Here is a 17,968-nt window from a genome sequence, read left to right as displayed (position 1 = left end):
AGTTATTCGTATAGGATTAGATGCTAAACGGAGAAGAGACCAACATAATACGATAGTATTGATGAAAAAATTAGAGGCCATAATTTGTCATGGATGATACTATTTTTAATAACACTAAGCAGTGCATCGAGTACATAATGAAAGCTAAGTAGCCTTAAGGTCGTATGCGATTTTCTAATTCTCCTCATCTTAGGTGTTACGCCCGTGTTGGGAGGTTCGTCATCTAACGAACCTGGATCCCGAACAAAACACAGCATAACAAAACAATAATATTTAACAAGGGAATTTGAGATACCATAAATACTTTTTTTATTCAAATGGAAATTTTATATAAGTAAGAGATGAGCATTTCACCCATCGGTACCGAATTCTGCGTTAGAAAGACCACAGCAGATTACGAATTATGCATAGAGAGTAACGGAGTTACACACACCTTGGTATAAAGGGCTCATTTGATGGTGTGACCACGCAATGGTGTGGCAACACCTTTACCAGAAGCCACTACGTGGCGGGACTGCCAGAAGCTATGCAATTTAATTAGATTTTACGATTTAATTTGGAAAAGCTATGGATTTAGATATAGGCGGCTCTGCCACAAATAAAAAATAGAAATACAATTTACATTTTGAACGGAAGAGTGTATTCGCCATGGGTTAAGGTTGTGGGTACTATTGGAGTTAGCGGATTGCTACCCGCTACATACATACTGGCTCGAGTATAGAACGTATGGTCTATGACCTTAGCTTAGCTTCCTGTACACAAAGAGCTACGGTACCCCCGCTGCAGGTTTTGACAGTTATACGTTCTGCGTAATCAGATGACGCCAGAGGCTTTCTAAATTTTTCACGTCCTCACTAACCCGGCGGTTGATTTTAATCACCGTTAACACTGGGCTATGGGCTACTTCTTTTCGTTAAAATGTGTCGTAACCATCAGCAGCCGGGTTTGATTGGTGTCAGTCTTTTCTGGACCAGATAGAATTTTGATATGTTTCAGTTGGCCTCCCGGAATCACTAAGATTCACCACTCCCCCGCTTGAAGATACGTCGGTCGGTCCAGCATATAACCGATCCTTTGCAACTCTATGTAGAGAGTAGGAAAAGGGGGCGCAGAAGTTAGGTGTTGCCAGAGAATTAGAATCTGCGACAAAATCATTGCGGATTGACGGCTGAAAAATTTGCTCTCACCTCTCAGCTAGGTTATGTTCACTGAAATGGCATGAGCACAATACGTTCTTCGAATGACATGTAGTCAAAATTTTGTATTCCATTCTTGCAGAGGCAAATCTTGGTCGTCGGATCGATGAGTAGTGCCTCCTAGTGCGAAGGGGTGGCCCAGCACCTCGCATGAATGTTATGCGACGTAGCAAGTTAACGTCAGGAAAGCGCGGAGGATGAGCTTGTTGTTTCACCTCGAAGCTAAACCGAGAGCCTTGCAGCTATCTTTCGTTCTCGTCAATGATATTGTTTTACATTCGGTATATTATCATAAAAGAATTGACACCGCTAAGGGGACATCATCGGTGAGCTGTCCCTGCTCCAAATTCATAAACTCGTGATTGCTCACGATGTCGTATCATATTGTAGAAGGAGAGTATGATGACCTGCATCAGATATTTATGCGATTTACAGTGTTTTTTAAAAAGATGAAATATCTCTCTCATAGCAGAAATCCAGTTCATCAACCTTGAGGTTGGTAATTGTGGCCCTTACTGCGAGCTGATGACAATTACGACCAAGAGATAGAAGTCGACGATGTGGTTTTGCATCAAACAAATTTAATTTGAAGTACATTCTAAAAAGCAGTCATCAAATGCAAATTGGTTTTCATCTTCGACATCAGCTTTAGGTTAGATAACCCGAATTAAAACAGAATGACCACTATATATCGCTGTCTAAAGCGGAGACCTTTAAAGCACAGGATTCTTTTGATGGTGACTGCCTCCAATAATGGGAAGCATAACTATCTTACTCAGAGAATCACACAACAAAATAACATACTCATCTTTGTCTTGATCAAAACTTGTCTCTTATTTGCATGAATATCAGTTTGCAACGACTTGTTGGCATATGCATGTAGAACTCCTGATTGGTTGTATAATTAGCTGACCGACTATGCCAAAGTACAATGGGGAGAGAGCTCATCGGCGTATCCACCGTATACGAAGGGTCACACCTACTGAGCTTCAAGGGTATATTTTGAAGTCAAGTTAGCTCAACTGGTACTCAAGATGGCAGCTATATTGTCTATACCAAAAGTAACATACTAAACGTAGCGTGATACTAACAGTACACGTGTCCCACGGATGTCTCTTTCCGGAGCACTATCCATTCATCCGTACAAGCGCTTGTAAAGATACTTCATCATACTACCATAATTGCTATCTTTGAGCTTGACTCTGATTACAAAGGCATATCTCGCTCCGTGCACAAAGGGAGATACGACTTAAAGAGTTTACGTATACAACGATCTGAAATTGAATGCTACGCCCGTAGCAAGAGTGGAAACAAGAGCCTTTATTGCAAGTAACATTGTCCGTTTGCTCTGCTATTTTGATGGTACATATATTAAAAAAAAATCTATTTCGATACCAAAAGTGTTGGGTGATAGTGAATAGTATTGCAGTACTAATCGCAATGTACCCTCACTACTATGATATAAATCACACTGATTTAACACTGCTTTTGCATTTAGAAACAATCTAGTCTCATAAGACAAGCACTGCGCCTAGAATCTAAACCCAAACCTTAAATTTTAACGTTCTCACTTCTATGAGCAAACTTTTACCGGGTGTTCCTTACCATGCACCTTATCACATAACTCAGTGACGTTACGAACACGATGCAGTCTTCTTGATGAACCTTCTCAGAGCTACACTTGATATAGATGCCGAAATTACCTCCGATGATATCTGTGCCCAAATACAACAATTCTGTCCTCATCTGAAGACATTCAGTCAGCTGTTCAAATTCCCGCCATGGATATCACGGCGGAATTCAGCTCATTTCCAACGAGCTGGGCCCGACTCAAGCGCAGAAGTCACGCCAAGATCTTGCCGAATCCATCACATCATGGTTAGGATTTCTAACCGTCTGAATTTGCAGGATGGAGCATATGTACGTCAATGTGCGCAGATGTCTACTCAAAACCGGCAACAAAGTAATCGCCATACAGCCATTTTGCGAGCGCTTTCCAATTCACAGGTCATCACACCAGAAGACGACCGCCTGCGCTGAGACAAGCAGCGTTTGTGAAATCCATTCACACCATTCACACCATAAACGAATGAATCTTGAACTTACTCTGTGCACTGGCGAGCAAAATGTGCCGTCTTATTCTTCTCATAACTTTGCATGCCAGATTTTGTATAGTAGGCGTCAGACTAGAGTGTAAAAAATACTTGACTAGGCGAAGTATAGAGCATGAAGCGGGCGTTGGAGTTTTAATTGATCACTTCCACTTTTGGCTCCTAACAGCCAGTCTCGACGTCGGACGACAGTTGTAACAGCTAAGGGTCAATTGGCAGAATCACAAAAAGAACAGTATTCCTTTACTAGTAAGAAGGGCACTTTGACAGGTGACCCTGTTTCTTCTTCCAAAGGGCATGAAAGCCGAGGCTGCACCAGGTCGTAAGCGGCACCATCCAGTACATCATATTATAGTAACAGCCTTGGCGTACTCACCAACTCACTTTACGGTTCACATGATAGTAGACCGCCTTTTTCTCATCGAGTAGACAGGAGGAGGGTGCTCTTCCTCAACTAACTCTTAAACGCTGTCTTAGTTGTGCAGTACGTCGACCCTCCTCGAGAACCTCGGCATGCTTCGAAGCTAAAATGGGCATGATCTTAGATGCGCTTTGTGGGCTTTGATATCGCACTGCGTGGGCTAGGAAATTTCAAGCTATTCAGAATCGCGCCGCTGCTTCATAGTAGAGGTTTGCGAAGGATTATGGAACGGCAGAGACAGTGCTCCGTCGGCAACAGAGCTTATCACGTTCAGTTGGTCCATAAGATCAGAATTGTGATATGGCTTAAGTGAGTCCACGTAGAACACATAGTTTATAAATATTTTCGTCGGTATGTTAAGACTATGATCTAATCCATATTTTGCCACCACCGCGACGGTTCAATATGGCGTGGTCGCATTCGATCTGATAGACCACGGAAAGTATATGTGTAAGTAGGTTAACCGAACTAACAAATGCTTCTCTAACACATCCGTGTGTATCGCAGAAACCTTCTGCATCAAGTTAGTGCTTCTGATTATTCTCACTCTCAGCACAGAATCGTAGACCCTGCACATGACGGTATATTTAATCGTGATAGCTATAACTGCTAGAATTGTATCACGGCTAATTTCTGCATGTCAAATTGGATTAAAACAAAATCTAAAGACAAAGACACCCCGTGCCAGCTTCAAAGACTTTCGACGCATACTGTAAGAATATACTAGTGCAGATATCTTCTTCTACGTGCATATTTTTGAAGAGAAGAGATCTTTGTTCTCTCTTGAAGTGTTCGTTAAAAAATCAAACACAGATTAGCCAAGTGGATATTGCCAAGCGAAATTGTGCTCTTGATTAGGGGTTTGATCTCCCCAAAAAGACATTGCTGAATCACACGGTGTTTAGTGTTCTCAGTGGGATTCCTAGGCGGGCTAACGACCCCTCACCCTTTCAGTATATGATCGCGGCAGAGTGTTTGCTGTATATATTTTTACAGAGAGAATACCAACGACGGCTTCACGTCAACGTTACGACAGCGTAAGAACATCATAGACAATCAATCTCACTTTAGCTTGCAATTCCAGCCTGAAGCTATTATCTGCTATGATTCAGAGCCCTTTCGTTAAACACTAGCCGAACCAATAAAGTTTGTAGCAGATTATGTAAAATCATGCATTTCGCTATTCAACAAACTTCAATATGTATCGTTAGCTCGTTTTAATACCACGGTCTCATTGTGATCCAGAAAATATCCGCGATTGACACGTTCTAGTTGACATGTCTAATCTAGTGCCTTGCACCATCAACTTCTTTCGCCAAAGCTTAGCTGTAGAGCGCGGAACTTGGTTAGATATAACGATTACCGGCAGTTTTTTTCGAGCAAAATTTCTTGGCTAATTTCTGACTGATTACGGTATCGCGGGCAACGGGAGAAAGGACTTTCTTGTTCAAACGGTACACGAAAGGCAATGATGATGGTATTACCGGCCGAAATATATAGAAGACTACCAATCCAACCCTTTCTTATGGTCTGTCAACGCTATGCTGGAAGTGACATGCTGGCCAAAGTTGTCAACGCATGTGGCGAGATTTTTCCGCGCTGATATGTTTCCACACGTGTGCACATACGTACTTTCCCACGTATACATATTGGGCCGAAAATACATATCGCTCTCCGGCCAGAATGTCTTTTATTTGTATCAGTCACACAAATACGTCACACAATATTCTGTCTTAGAGTTTCTCATCACGAGGTACAACTATATGTTGAATGACGTGCTGTGATACAGCGCTAATTATGAATGGTGTGGACGTGCATCCGTGCGTTTCGATAAAGCGGCACTGAATTCTCAATCTGCTTACCTTGGAAGAATCTCAGCAATGCAATACTTGTGGCATCTGACCCCTAGACTGTACGTTTAGCTTTGTAAATTGGTGATATCAGCATCGGGATATGCGACTATCAGAATTGGGGCGACGGGAAAGCGCGTCCGCTATCACATTAGTCCGGCCCTGCTTATACCTTTTCTTCAGAAACAAAAAAACAATCCACCGTTTTCTGTGGGAGATCAATGAAGACGTCACTGTGTGTATCGACACATGTTCTCTGTTGGCTAAACTTGTTTTTGATCCAATCAGCTTCATCTCAAACTGAAGAAGCGCATACTTTATTGCAGATTGTCCTTTTCATGAACAGGGTATTCTCCCCTATCACTTCAAGCCGGTGAAACTCAAACGCAATCACTCATTCATGACCATCGATGGTGTAAAGCATTGCCTGTGACAGAGGCTGGAGCGTCAGATAAAACATAAAAAGGCCACTCTTCGATCGGTAGAGCCAATCCAAGGTGGCACAAGATCTATTTTATAGTCCTAGATACCGCATTTTCTGCCGCACCTCAGCTCATTTGAAACCCTTTAGAAAATGGTAAGGGGTTGTGGCCTATCGATAAAGTTTGTAATTTGTATTGTTAACAACCGAGGCCAAGCCAAATCCTTTATTTTTAGAACAGGGCACTTGCCAACTGGCGCTGGTTTTTCATAGTGCGGCTCCAATCGCAACCCTTACTTTTCAATGAAGCAACTAGAACTGGGCTCTCATCGCCGCACAGCCAAGCTATATTGATTTTGGTGAATAGCTGGTTCAATCGTAAACACTTCAGCACTGCTCACAAATATTTCTTCACATCTGACTTCCCGTGGTCAGACGCTTATGTACATAGTCAGATAGGCTGGTGCATCGCTCACAATATGTCCTGAACAATTGCATCATGCAAAACTTGAACGTCGCAATGCATGCAAACGTACTCTTCGGTGTAACCAGCCTCTCCCAAAGCAGACCACACCGAATACCCACCGCGATCAAAGTGAATTGCTGTATCTCAAGAGCAGTGGGTGATAAACCAAGGCCACTGAACACTGTGAGACCGGCCATACTTCCCTGGAGGCCATACTATGTAGCAAATGCATTTTTGTTATAATCGTGGCTGCTTTATAATCATCATTAGCATGCACATTACTAAATGGCCGTCTTTCTGACAGGTATGCTGCGTTGGGGGATACAGGCTCCATCAACTAGCTAAATTTATGATTCGCATCAAAACGTATTAAATACGTCTGGAGTTGGGCAATTGCTGTGTGACCCGATAACCTGTTCCGAAAAAAATCAATTTTATGATGCAATCCTATTGGATCACAAGCGTGGAGGGTATCTTGTCAACACGCAATGCTGTTCCTTCAGCAAAGGATGTATATTTTGGAAAAGCTGTCCTTCTCCTCGCACGCAGTGCTGAGCAATTAAAATACATTTATAATAAAGAAAATTACTGTACATACTAAGAAAAATCTATGCATTTTAAATCAGGCTGCTTTGCCACAAATAAAAATAATTAAGGCCAGTTTCGAAACTCAACGGAAGCGTTAATTAGCCTTGGGCTAAGGTTGTAATTACTCTTGGAGTAAGCGGATTGCGACCCGCTAAACTCGACTTTGTTCTACGTATAGAACGAAAGGCCGGTGACCTAACTTACGCTTCCTCTAAGCGCAAAGTTACGGCAGCCCCGCTGCAGCATTAATACTGACAGTCCTGCCACGTGGCTTCTTGTTACACCACTGTCACTGTGTAATACACACCTATGTACGGCCCCACAATCTTGTGCGTTCCGCGTCATACAAGGTCTTTGTAACCCCGTTACAAAAGCAGATGGATTCATCATCTTCATGGGTAACATTGAGAGTGACAGCTGGAGCGGGGGGCTGAGGGAGGCAGGGTTTTTCAGATCAGTTGATTTATGGGGTAGCCGGCAAATTGAGAAGTGGTTCTTTCACGTCACAAAATCAAAGCATCTACTTTTGTTCTGCGTATTTCTAATGAGAAGATTGAAATTATATGTTTTATAACATTTTTCAAAAATAGTTTTACTGTTAAATTGCTTTGCGGCGATGACTTAAGTAATTTGTCAACAAAACGCCTGTCACAAATGTGCATTGGTGTCGGAGTAAGACAACGGGAACATTACCGGTGAATGCCGATGCTCTATTGTCTTTTCGCAATTGTTATTTCAAAGCTATAAATAATTTCCGCTTTTTCAAGACCCTACTATTAACATAGGCGCACGGTTGGACACGTGACCTAAACAATGTTGTCCTTGACTTGCGGCGCTGATGCGGCAACGTCCACATCAAATATCTTTAATTTAACAGCCTTGTCTTCTACTTTTAAGCGACTCGCGTACGACACAATTTTTGAGAAGCAGACGACAGTTTTGGATTCCCAATGCCCACGTGAGGCGTCTGAAGCTCAAATGGAGCGATCAGTGCGCAACTATGAGAGTCTGGAGGCCCAAGTTCGGCCGCTTTATGTAGGAAATTCACTACGAATAGATACTACGTCGATATTATCAGAAAATGTTCGGACGCCAGCTCCACAAACGAAAAACTTTTACAAAAACCGGAGTCACGCGCTGTCCTACGTAGATTTGGATGAGATTAAGCTTCCAGACTTGTACGAAGGTGTGTGCCGTGTCTTTTGCCAGCCTAACACATGGTCACCTGCATTCGCATCACCTGGTGATTTTACGATTAAAATGACCTCTGTCACTCTGGATCACGGTGTGCTTTCTTTTCGTATTGCAGTCATGTGTTGCTGCGCCAAATCTATTTGCGATGGCTCGCGCGTTAAACCGGCCTTAAAACGACAATACTACGTCTCGTTTGTAGAGCGCACACAGCGAGATGTTGTTCAGTTGACAGAGGCGCTATCGCTTCAGTATTTAGGTCACCGTCTGGCTCAAAAGATGCCAATGCATGGAAATGGTCTGATTGCGACGCCAAAGGAACGGGCTCTGAACGATTACGGCGACCGAGTGATTCAATTTTTAAGCTTAGTGATGCAGATCACCGAAATTGGTTTTAATAGACTCGTTAAAATCAAAGAGCCGGTGTCGAGCAACATGCGAATACGTGACTTTCTGGGACTATCGTTGACCATTGGGGATCAAACAATTGTTGCAACGAGCTCTTGCGATGCTCGCATTGAAGGTCAAGACTGTGGCAATCGTCCAGTTTTGCCAAGCGCTTGGCTCGATATCGATGTGAATTTGTCGACTGATGCAACTTTTTTTGATGGGTACACACGACGTTCGCCGCGTGGCGAATTAGCATTTTCGCGTATAGGTAATCGTCCATTTGACAATTGTGATGACTTTGGTCAGACGGTGCGATCGACGGGAAATTCGAATCGCTTAGGAGCTGGTAAATGTGTTCGCTTCATTAATCCTAGTCATTGGGTGGATTACACACCAAACGACGGCTCGTTTACTGTGGAAATTTCCAGTGTGACAGTCGTAGACGGTATCGCGAGGTTTGGCATCAGTGTTCTTTTTTATTCGAATGGGGATCTACAAGTGGCCACTGTTGATCGTCGCTTCTCCGAATTTGATGCTTTGGCCATACTGCTAGAGAAAAAGGTGCCTTCCTTGAAAATTCGTAATCTACTTCCACCAAAAACTTTTTTTCGTTATACATCAGCACGCTTTTTGGAGCGACGAGCGGCATACCTGCAGCAGTTTCTGGAGTGCGTACTTTGTATGAATTTTTCAGGCGTTCTAGACCAAAAGATACCTCTTACAGCAGAGCCTCGCGTTCGCGAGTTTTTAAAGCTTCCTACTGTTGAGTGGATTGTAGTGCCATGGAGCAAGCAATTGCCCGTTTTTAGGAACACAAGTGAATGCTACCGCCCCCACTTATCAATATTATCAACTGCAGCGTCAGAATTTTCTCCTCGCTTCAATACATGCATCTCTCCTCGCCGCACTTCACGCTGGATCTTTAACGACTTGACGACACCACGTCACGAAAGCTTTTTACTCAAACGTAGCGACTCTATGTAAAGTTAAATGATATGGTCCACATTTTTATACCTTTATTTGTATTTTTTAATGCAAAAAATCTATCACCATTAACAAAATCATGGAAAAAGTAGAGATAGACGAACTACGGGAGCTTACGCAACGTGTATGCACGAACGTCGCGGCGTATGTTGGTTCGCAAGTTAATGGTGCGGAAAATGTTTTTCATTTGAAGTCGTAAAGGTTCTATTATACCTCACGTTTGCTTACGCCATTGGTTCAGGCTCGCTTGAGTCGATGCAGTTGATGCAGACCGTCGTGAATAACATTAACATCAAGTACGTAAATATGAAGCATGAACTTGAAAATCTGGGCACGATGTCAAAATTTTTGGAGACCCGTGGTAAAACTCTCGAATTAAATGGCCGCTTGGAAGTGGCGCTGGTATTTTGACCCTGTGTTTTGCTTTCAGCTAGTTCAATCGATGAGAAAATGAACATCATAGACGACGTTGACGAAGAGCTTTATGAACTTGAAGACATGGTGGACCAGCTTGAGCAATACACAGAATCTTTAGGTTCTCTAGTGTGACTATTGCTGTTGCTATTGCTTTACTCACACTGTTAATTTGCTGCTTATACTCTACTCGCAGAAAATAAATTCAACGAGCTGTGCTAGAAGTACGAATGATTTTTGATTAAAAACCTAAATGACATGAAGATAACAGGCATTATCTTTTCTACAGAGCTGAAAACTCGTGCGCCACAATAGAAAAATGAAGTTCTTCATTGACATGTTTTTTCGAATGAAGTCGTAAAGGAGGTCTACCGGACTTATTGCTTATGATACAGTATAGGATTTATAAATACTTTTGCGTCTTCTATATTTAGCACTGAATTGAAGCCAGAATGACCTGGAAACTGCTCGTTGCCGCATATTAGGCATCCACGTCCCTTCACTAAAACAAAAGCCTTGTGGGACACAGGGTCTTTCAATTTACTAGCCGAAGCACTAGCAATGTCTGCCATGCAGAATATGAAGTGTGTAATCGTCGGGTGAGTGCATCTGATTGATGGTGCATTTATATCATTTGGAAGAGACCATGTTTGACTATCTACCAACAGCGACGGTGCCGTGGGCAAGACGTGTGTGCTTATCTCGTACACGACTAATACATTTCCGGGTGAGTATATACCCACGGTATTCGACAACTACAGCGCCAATGTGATGGTGGATAATCGGCCAATCAATTTGGGGCTGTGGGACACTGCTGGTCAAGAGGATTACGATCGCCTGCGTCCTCTTAGCTATCCTCAGACAGATGTGTTCCTTATTTGCTTCTCAGTCGTTAGGTAAAGTGCCGCCATGTATATTTTATTGTGTAAAATTTACTCTTGACGCTTTGTGCTACAGCGTTGCCTCATTTGAGAATGTCAAGTCCAAGTGGCTGCCTGAAATACGCCACCACGCACCTTGCGTGCCGTTTATACTTGTGGGCACCAAGTCAGATTTACGTGATGATGAAGAAACGCTTGAGAGGCTTAAGGAGAAGAATCTTGTTCCTATCACGAAAGAGCAGGTTCGATTAGAGGAGTGTGAAAGGTTGATTTGCCAATTCACGTGCTACTGGTGTCAATGTTTACAGGGAGAAGAGCTCAAGATTGAGCTTGGCGCATACAAATATATGGAGTGTTCGGCACTTACGCAAAAGGGGCTGAAGTCGGTGTTTGACGAGGCTATTCGATGTGTCATCACCAACCAACAAAATCCTAAAACAAAGCAACGATCTTTTAAGTGCTCAATTCTGTAGACGTAGTTAGCAACAGTAATGGTAATTTCAAAGTTTAATCCATAAACCTTTATTTGAATTCTAAATTAGTCTCTATTTTTCTATCTTCCCATAATTTTGCAATGATCTCCAGACTTATGTCATGGCTGCTCAGCGCGGCCTGCACGAGTGGCACGCTATGCATGTGTGCTATCTTTATTCTGTACATATACCAGGATCGCTTGCTTTACTTTCCAGCAATTCCGGGCGCCTCCAAGCTAACAAAAGACAATCCGCCAGGTACGACATAGTGTCGGGACAGCGAATGTGCCAATACTAATATGATGGCTATCGACAGGATACCGCACCCCGGAAGAGTTTTCTATCGATTATGAAGACCTCATGATTACTTGTAAGGACGGCGTGAAGATCAACGCATGGCTCATGAAGCAGAAGAACCACTCAAATCGGCCGACCCTTATATTCTTTCACGGCAACGCCGGAAGTAGGGAATATATGCTAAGGCATTAATGCATGCATCGCGTTTTGTATTCGTGGCACTTATTGTTCAAGCTGTGCTCTAGATATTGGATATCGTCTGCCAAATGCCGTGCAGCTATTTCGAAAGGTGGGAGTCAACATTTTGCTCGTGGATTACAGAGGATTCGGCCACAGTGAGGGAACTCCATCTGAGGAAGGAATCAAGCTAGATGCTGAAGTATGTTTTATTGCATACGCTAACAACTATAACAAATACTAACAGTGCAAACACAATGTAAGGCTGCACTTGACGCCATGTTCAATCGTCCAGATATCGATTCGTCGATGCTTGTAGTGTTGGGCCGGTCACTTGGTGGAGCAGTGTCTATTTACCTCGCTGAAAAAGAGCCCGTGAGGGTACGCTGGTAAAATCACCTCAGTGATAACAAATAACTAATGACATGTGTATCAGGTGGCTGGCGTTATTCTGGAAAACACATTTCTCAGCATCTCGGCAATGGTGGATGCGCTACTGCCTTTCTTGACATTTTTAAAGCGATTTGTGCTTCGAATAGACTGGAACAGCGAATCCGCTATTCAGAAGTTGAAGCAGCCGATTCTTTTTATCGCGGGGTTGCAAGACGAGCTAGTGCCTCACCCCCACATGAAGAAATTGCGATCTCTCGCCACTTTAAGTAAGCACGTCGTGTGGTACACAGTCGCTGATGGAACGCACAACGACACTTGGCTACGCGGAGGCGACAAGTATTACTCGAAACTGCGGCAATTTCTTGACGCAATTATTGTTGGCAACAAGTGCTTGGCATCTGATGATTCCTCGGTTAAACCTCCTCCACAAAATGAAAATGCCATCCCGAATATGCTGCAGCAGCCGCTATTAAACTCGCTTACGCAAAGATTCAAAACTGAATAAACTTGCCACATACTGAATGTTTATAACATAACTTGAAGCTGTGTTAATTCTGATTGGCTGATGATACAATGAGGCACGTTAGAATCCCGTTGAATCCAATTCGTATCTCTTAAGGATCTAAGCATTTTGGATTTCTGCAATTTCCTTCACATACAATGGTACTTCAGACGGCCTTTAACTTGCGCCGAGCGGCTCTTAAAGCTCAGCTGGCATCCTCTCATGCGCTTTCCACAGCATCTGGCAGCTCTGGTGCCTTTCTGACTCTGGAGACTCGCCCTAATGGCGTGGCTATTGTGCGATTGGACGATAAATCGGCCAAAGTGAACACTATTTCGACCAAGATGACAAAAGAAATGTCGTCGATGCTTGACACTGTGGAGAATGACCCTGATATTAAGTCGGTGGTGCTTATCTCGGCTAAGCCCGGCGTTTTCATTGCCGGCGCTGACATCGCTGAGCTAAATGCATGTAAAACAGAAGAGGAGATGCGAGCCTTATCTGGCTCTGGTCAAGCCTTTATGAACCGCCTTGCGGGCTCCAAGAAGCCGTTTGTGGCAGCTATCGAAGGATCCTGTATGGGTGGAGGTCTTGAGGTGGCACTCGCATGCCACTATCGTGTTGCCTCTCAAAGTAAAAAGACGCAACTAGCGTTGCCTGAAGTGATGCTGGGGCTGTTGCCCGGTGCGGGGGGTACTCAGCGCCTACCAAAACTTGTAGGTATCCAGGCTGCATTGGATATGATGCTTACAGGGAGAAATATCAAGCCTGACAAGGCTCTGAAGATGGGTCTTGTGAATCAAGTGGCGGATCCGTATGCTCTAGAGAGTGCGGCCATCTCAGCAGCTGAGCAACTAGCTTTTGGAAATCTAAAGTCTAGCAAGAAGAGTAGGGGATTTGTTAATCGGATTTTGGAGGACACACCGCTGCGTCAAATTGTCTTTAAGAAGGCCGAAGAGATGGTAGTGAAGAAGACTGGCGGACATTATCCCGCACCGAAGCTTATTATAGAGGCAACACAAACTGGTATTGAACAAGGAACTCAGAAGGGTCTGGAGGTGGAGGCTGCTAGTTTCGCAAAGCTAGGAATGACTAGTGAGGCGAAGGCGCTTATGAGTATTTTTTTTGGACAAACCGCTTTGAAAAAAAATCGGTATGGAAAACCAGCGAAACCTGTGGAAACAATGGGTATCGTTGGTGCTGGCCTCATGGGAGCTGGGATTGCACAGGTGTCGGCTACTAAAAATGTTCGCGTCTTGTTGAAAGACCGCAATGCCGTAGCTGCAGCAAAGGGTGAGGACTATGTACGCAACAACCTGGATCAAAAAGTTAAGCGCAAGCGCATGACGATTTTTGATCGAGATGCCGTCATGGCAAAGATCGTGCCTCTCTCCGATGAGGATGATATCTGGATCAAACATATCATGAAGGCAGATCTAGCCATTGAAGCTGTGTTTGAAGACTTGGCTTTGAAGCACAAGGTGTTATCTGATCTTGAAAAGTACGTCCCGAACGATTGTGTACTTGCAACAAATACATCGGCACTTCCAATTGCCGACATTGCATCTGCCTGCAAGCGTCCGGAGAATGTGATTGGAATGCACTATTTTTCACCTGTGCCGAGTATGCCGCTATTGGAAATTATACGTCATGCAGGTACAAGTGATGCGACAGCCTCGAAAGCCTTGGATTTAGGACTTCGGCAAGGCAAAACAGCTATCGTGGTGAAGGATGTTCCAGGATTCTATGTTAATCGCTGCCTTGGGCCTTACATTGCAGAGACATTGGCTCTTGTAGCAGATGGTGTGGATCCGGAAACTCTCGATAAACTCATAACAAAATGGGGCTTGCCTGTGGGTCCTATCACGTTGGCTGATGAGGTAGGCCTCGACGTGGCTTACCACGTCAACCAGACCTTGTCGAAGGCGCTGGGCGTCCGTATGAATGGCGGAGATGCCAAGCTATTCGAAGAGATGATTGCGAAGGGTTTTTTGGGTAAAAAGTCTGGCAAGGGATTTTTTGTGCAACCTTCTAATGGAAAGAAAGCTAAGAAGATCTTGAATGCTGATGCTACAAACATCGTGAAAAAGTTCCAAAAAGAAGATCGAAAGCTCAGTGAAGAAGACACGGTGAACCGTCTTATCTCACGCTTTGTAAACGAAGCCGTTCTATGTGTACAAGACGAGATTATTGAATCTCCTTTGGAGGGCGACATTGGAGCAGTATTTGGCATTGGCTTCCCGCCTTTCATTGGTGGCCCCTTCCGCTATGTTGACAAGGTGGGCAGCGCAAAGTTCACGGAGATGATGCAGCGTTATGCTGACCAATATGGCCCGCAATTTGCACCTGCACCGCTCCTGCAAGACATGGCCAAGACGAACAAGAAGTTTCATTCGGCTTAAACAAACTTATGAGGTATTCTTTAATAGCCAGACCTCAGCAGACTCGATTCAAGCAATTCAATGCAGAGCATGATCGTAATGTGTTGATTAATTAATGTGTGTGAAACTGTAATTCGGTCGCACATCCCTGCTCAGTCTGAGAAACGGCTACATTTTCTTGTAAATATTGTCAAACGACGTTTTTGCGGGCAACAAGTGCCGTCAACGACTTCAGCATGCTTGTGCATATACATCGCATTACTAAAACGAACGCTATTTACTTATACAGTACTTGAATGCTGTTGACGACGGTAAAAATGGGGGGCGCCCTGCTTCTGTTGAGCTCTAAAGAGATAGAGGACAGCAGGGCTGTGACGGGTCACACGGCACCTTGCACAGAGGAAGCTTGACTTCCAAGAGTATACAAACTCTAAGTGAACGGCAGTTCACCGAGGACACGTTAACCAAATTTAGGTAGTTTTAAGACTGAATATATTTATAGGTGTTCCTTAATGCATGTACCCATCACCAAATTTAGGTAGTTTTAAGACTGAATATATTTATAGGTGTTCCTTAATGTTTTCTTATTACATGACTCTCAAGCCATGTACCCATCTAGTAATGTGGTGTGCCACACCACAGCTCCCTTGGGAGAGTGACGGGTCGCTCTCATGTGACCCCGTTACAAGGGCCAAACCCCAAAGAGCTGCGTGCTCTTGAACACAGAACGTGTGTGTAAGCCGGGCTTTCTGGTCGTAAAAGCGACCATGAATAGCTTTGATAAGCCATGGAAAATCTTATCGATTCTGGTGCATCGGGCAATTATGCTCGACGCTCCACGATCAAAGGAAGTCAGCTGTATGCTAAAGCGCTGGACGCTGTTGAGTGACACCGCCACTGTTCTTTTAGCGATGGTGATGTGCCGAGAATCCCTGTGGACCTCGGTGTCAAGTTCCTTGACTTTAACAGCGTCGAACACTGTCTAGTCTTAGACTTGGATGTAAGGTATGACCATATCCTTGGTATGGCATGGTTGGAACACCATGAACCATGGATTTATTGGAGGTCGAAGACCTTGGGCCCTACGCGCACAACTCTGGTGGGGATTTGGTTAGTCATAAACCCACCTCTGCTAGAAAGCAGAAGCGCTATTGGCGCGGGCATTGGACGGAGACGGTCAATATCGGAGTATCCGAGTTGTCAAAACCAAAGATGTTTTGGATAAGAGTCCCGAGCGTGGCTCGCGAGCTGAACGTGGATAGGCACGTAGCCCACCGAGCGCTGCGCAGTCGCTGCATGCCAAGAATGGCCTGGTCGGCTAAAGGCCGAGATTTCCTGGGCAAGGCCCTTCTGATACGCGTATGGTGGCACGTTATCTACTGAACGAAGACTGCAGAAATAGCAGTTTTCGTCGGATGCTGTTAATAACATCAAGGCTTCAATGGAGCAGGGAGTGGGGACGCTGGACGACGCCGAGTGCGTGTTCGCACTGGACTTGATAGAGCGTAAGGCCTCTTTTGTGTGGAGACGGCAAAGCCGTATGATATCTGCAAGAAGCAGAGCATCAACCCTGACCCAGGGTGTGTCTACCGTAGACGATAGCGCACAGCAGTTTACCCTTGGCAACGGTTTAACGGGAGAGAAAGACGGCGACGTCACCCTCGAGGCTATTCCCGCAATGGATGCTCTTCTTTTGCTGGACATGATGCCTGTAGGCAGGCAATTTAGTCGAGGTCGTCATTATACGACCGAACAAGAAAATTAACTCGTCGTCGCTTCTGGATGAAGTTGTGTTGGAGGACACTATGAGGATGCTGAACGCACGAAGTGGATTGTCGATCCTGAAGGATCCTTATCCTTTGGCAAGGAAATTCCAAGACGTCGTCTCCAAAGACACGCCGTCGGTCCTACCTCCGGACCGAGATGTGCGTCATCAGAATGACCTGGTTTCGAGAACCAAAAACTGCGTAACACGCCAATGCCTCTGCCCAAAGAGCAGTGTGACGTCATTGACGCCATTTTCCGTGCAAAGCACGACGCAGGGATGGTATGTGAGAGCAAGTCTCCCCATTCGACACCCACTTTTTTGTGTCCGAAAGCCGAACGGCAAGTGGCGTATCGTTCACGCTTATAATAAGCTATTCGCTACCACCATTCCATCACAAACGCCAATTTCTAGTAAAGATGTTTGAAAAAAACAGTGTACTCAACTTAGTGATGGTTATCACCGATTGCTCATGATATTCCACTGACTGCGGTAAGTACTCCGAGCGGGATGCTCTGGGAGTAGCTGGTGATACACAAAGGGCTTTCAAATGCACCAGCAACATTTAATCTTCTTGTGATGCAGTTATTCAAAGTCCATCGGGCGTATGCACAGACATACTTTGACGACATCTTCGTTCACACGCGTGCAGGGCACGGGAGGACAGATGAGGAGAACCACATCGTCCATTTAAGAGCGGTGCTAGAGTGCATGCGCACGAACAAACTGTACGCCAATACAAACAAGTGCATCTTTGGCGCAGAAGAGATTCCCCTTTTAGGGTGCTTCATAGGGAAGCGTGGCCTTCGAGCGGATCTCGCTAAGGTCAAGGCCATTGTAGATTGGCCGGTTCCAAAGAACCAGAAAGACTTGCGTAAGTGGCTTGGTCTCCCCAACTACTTGCACAAGTATAGCGTAATCTACGCAGAAATGGCCCGATCATTATCCAATCTTTTTAAAAAGAATGCGGAATGGTGTTGGAACACCGAACAGTAGGAAATTTTGACGGGGTCAAAGATAGCCTCCTGCATGCACCGATCTAGCGCTGCTAGACCCCGATCGTCCTC

At 44.5% G+C, this 17,968-nt stretch overlaps 4 protein-coding genes across 4 annotated transcripts; all 4 read left to right on the top strand.

Annotated features, from left to right (window-relative positions):
- Positions 1-7,866: 7,866 nt before the first annotated feature.
- PHALS_05338 (hypothetical protein F442_02522) lies at positions 7,867-9,618 on the top strand (the record flags this gene model as incomplete). The annotated part of the gene is made up of 1 exon (XM_024722896.1): positions 7,867-9,618. One exon carries the CDS (start codon positions 7,867-7,869, stop codon positions 9,616-9,618), a length of 1,752 nt encoding a protein of 583 aa, XP_024573927.1.
- Positions 9,619-9,697: 79 nt separating this feature from the next.
- PHALS_05337 (Uncharacterized conserved protein) lies at positions 9,698-10,254 on the top strand (the record flags this gene model as incomplete). Its single annotated transcript, XM_024722895.1, has 4 exons — positions 9,698-9,785; positions 9,860-9,979; positions 10,049-10,153; positions 10,229-10,254. 4 exons carry the CDS (start codon positions 9,698-9,700, stop codon positions 10,252-10,254), a joined length of 339 nt encoding a protein of 112 aa, XP_024573926.1.
- Positions 10,255-10,593: 339 nt separating this feature from the next.
- Positions 10,594-12,758, top strand: PHALS_05336 (serine protease family; the record flags this gene model as incomplete). The annotated part of the gene is made up of 9 exons (XM_024722894.1): positions 10,594-10,631; positions 10,701-10,928; positions 10,990-11,155; positions 11,222-11,299; positions 11,581-11,644; positions 11,703-11,849; positions 11,929-12,062; positions 12,125-12,241; positions 12,297-12,758. 9 exons carry the CDS (start codon positions 10,594-10,596, stop codon positions 12,756-12,758), a joined length of 1,434 nt encoding a protein of 477 aa, XP_024573925.1.
- A 155-nt stretch (positions 12,759-12,913) lies between these two features.
- On the top strand, positions 12,914-15,157 carry PHALS_05335 (fatty acid oxidation alpha mitochondrial; the record flags this gene model as incomplete). Its single annotated transcript, XM_024722893.1, has 1 exon — positions 12,914-15,157. One exon carries the CDS (start codon positions 12,914-12,916, stop codon positions 15,155-15,157), a length of 2,244 nt encoding a protein of 747 aa, XP_024573924.1.
- Positions 15,158-17,968: the final 2,811 nt, after the last annotated feature.

The sequence above is a fragment of the Plasmopara halstedii genome (genome assembly GCF_900000015.1).
Source record: "Plasmopara halstedii genome assembly, contig: Scaffold_289, whole genome shotgun sequence".
In the NCBI taxonomy this organism is placed as follows: domain Eukaryota; phylum Oomycota; class Peronosporomycetes; order Peronosporales; family Peronosporaceae; genus Plasmopara; species Plasmopara halstedii.
Note: the sequence above shows the minus strand (reverse complement) of the source record. Positions and strands in the feature narration are given on the sequence as shown.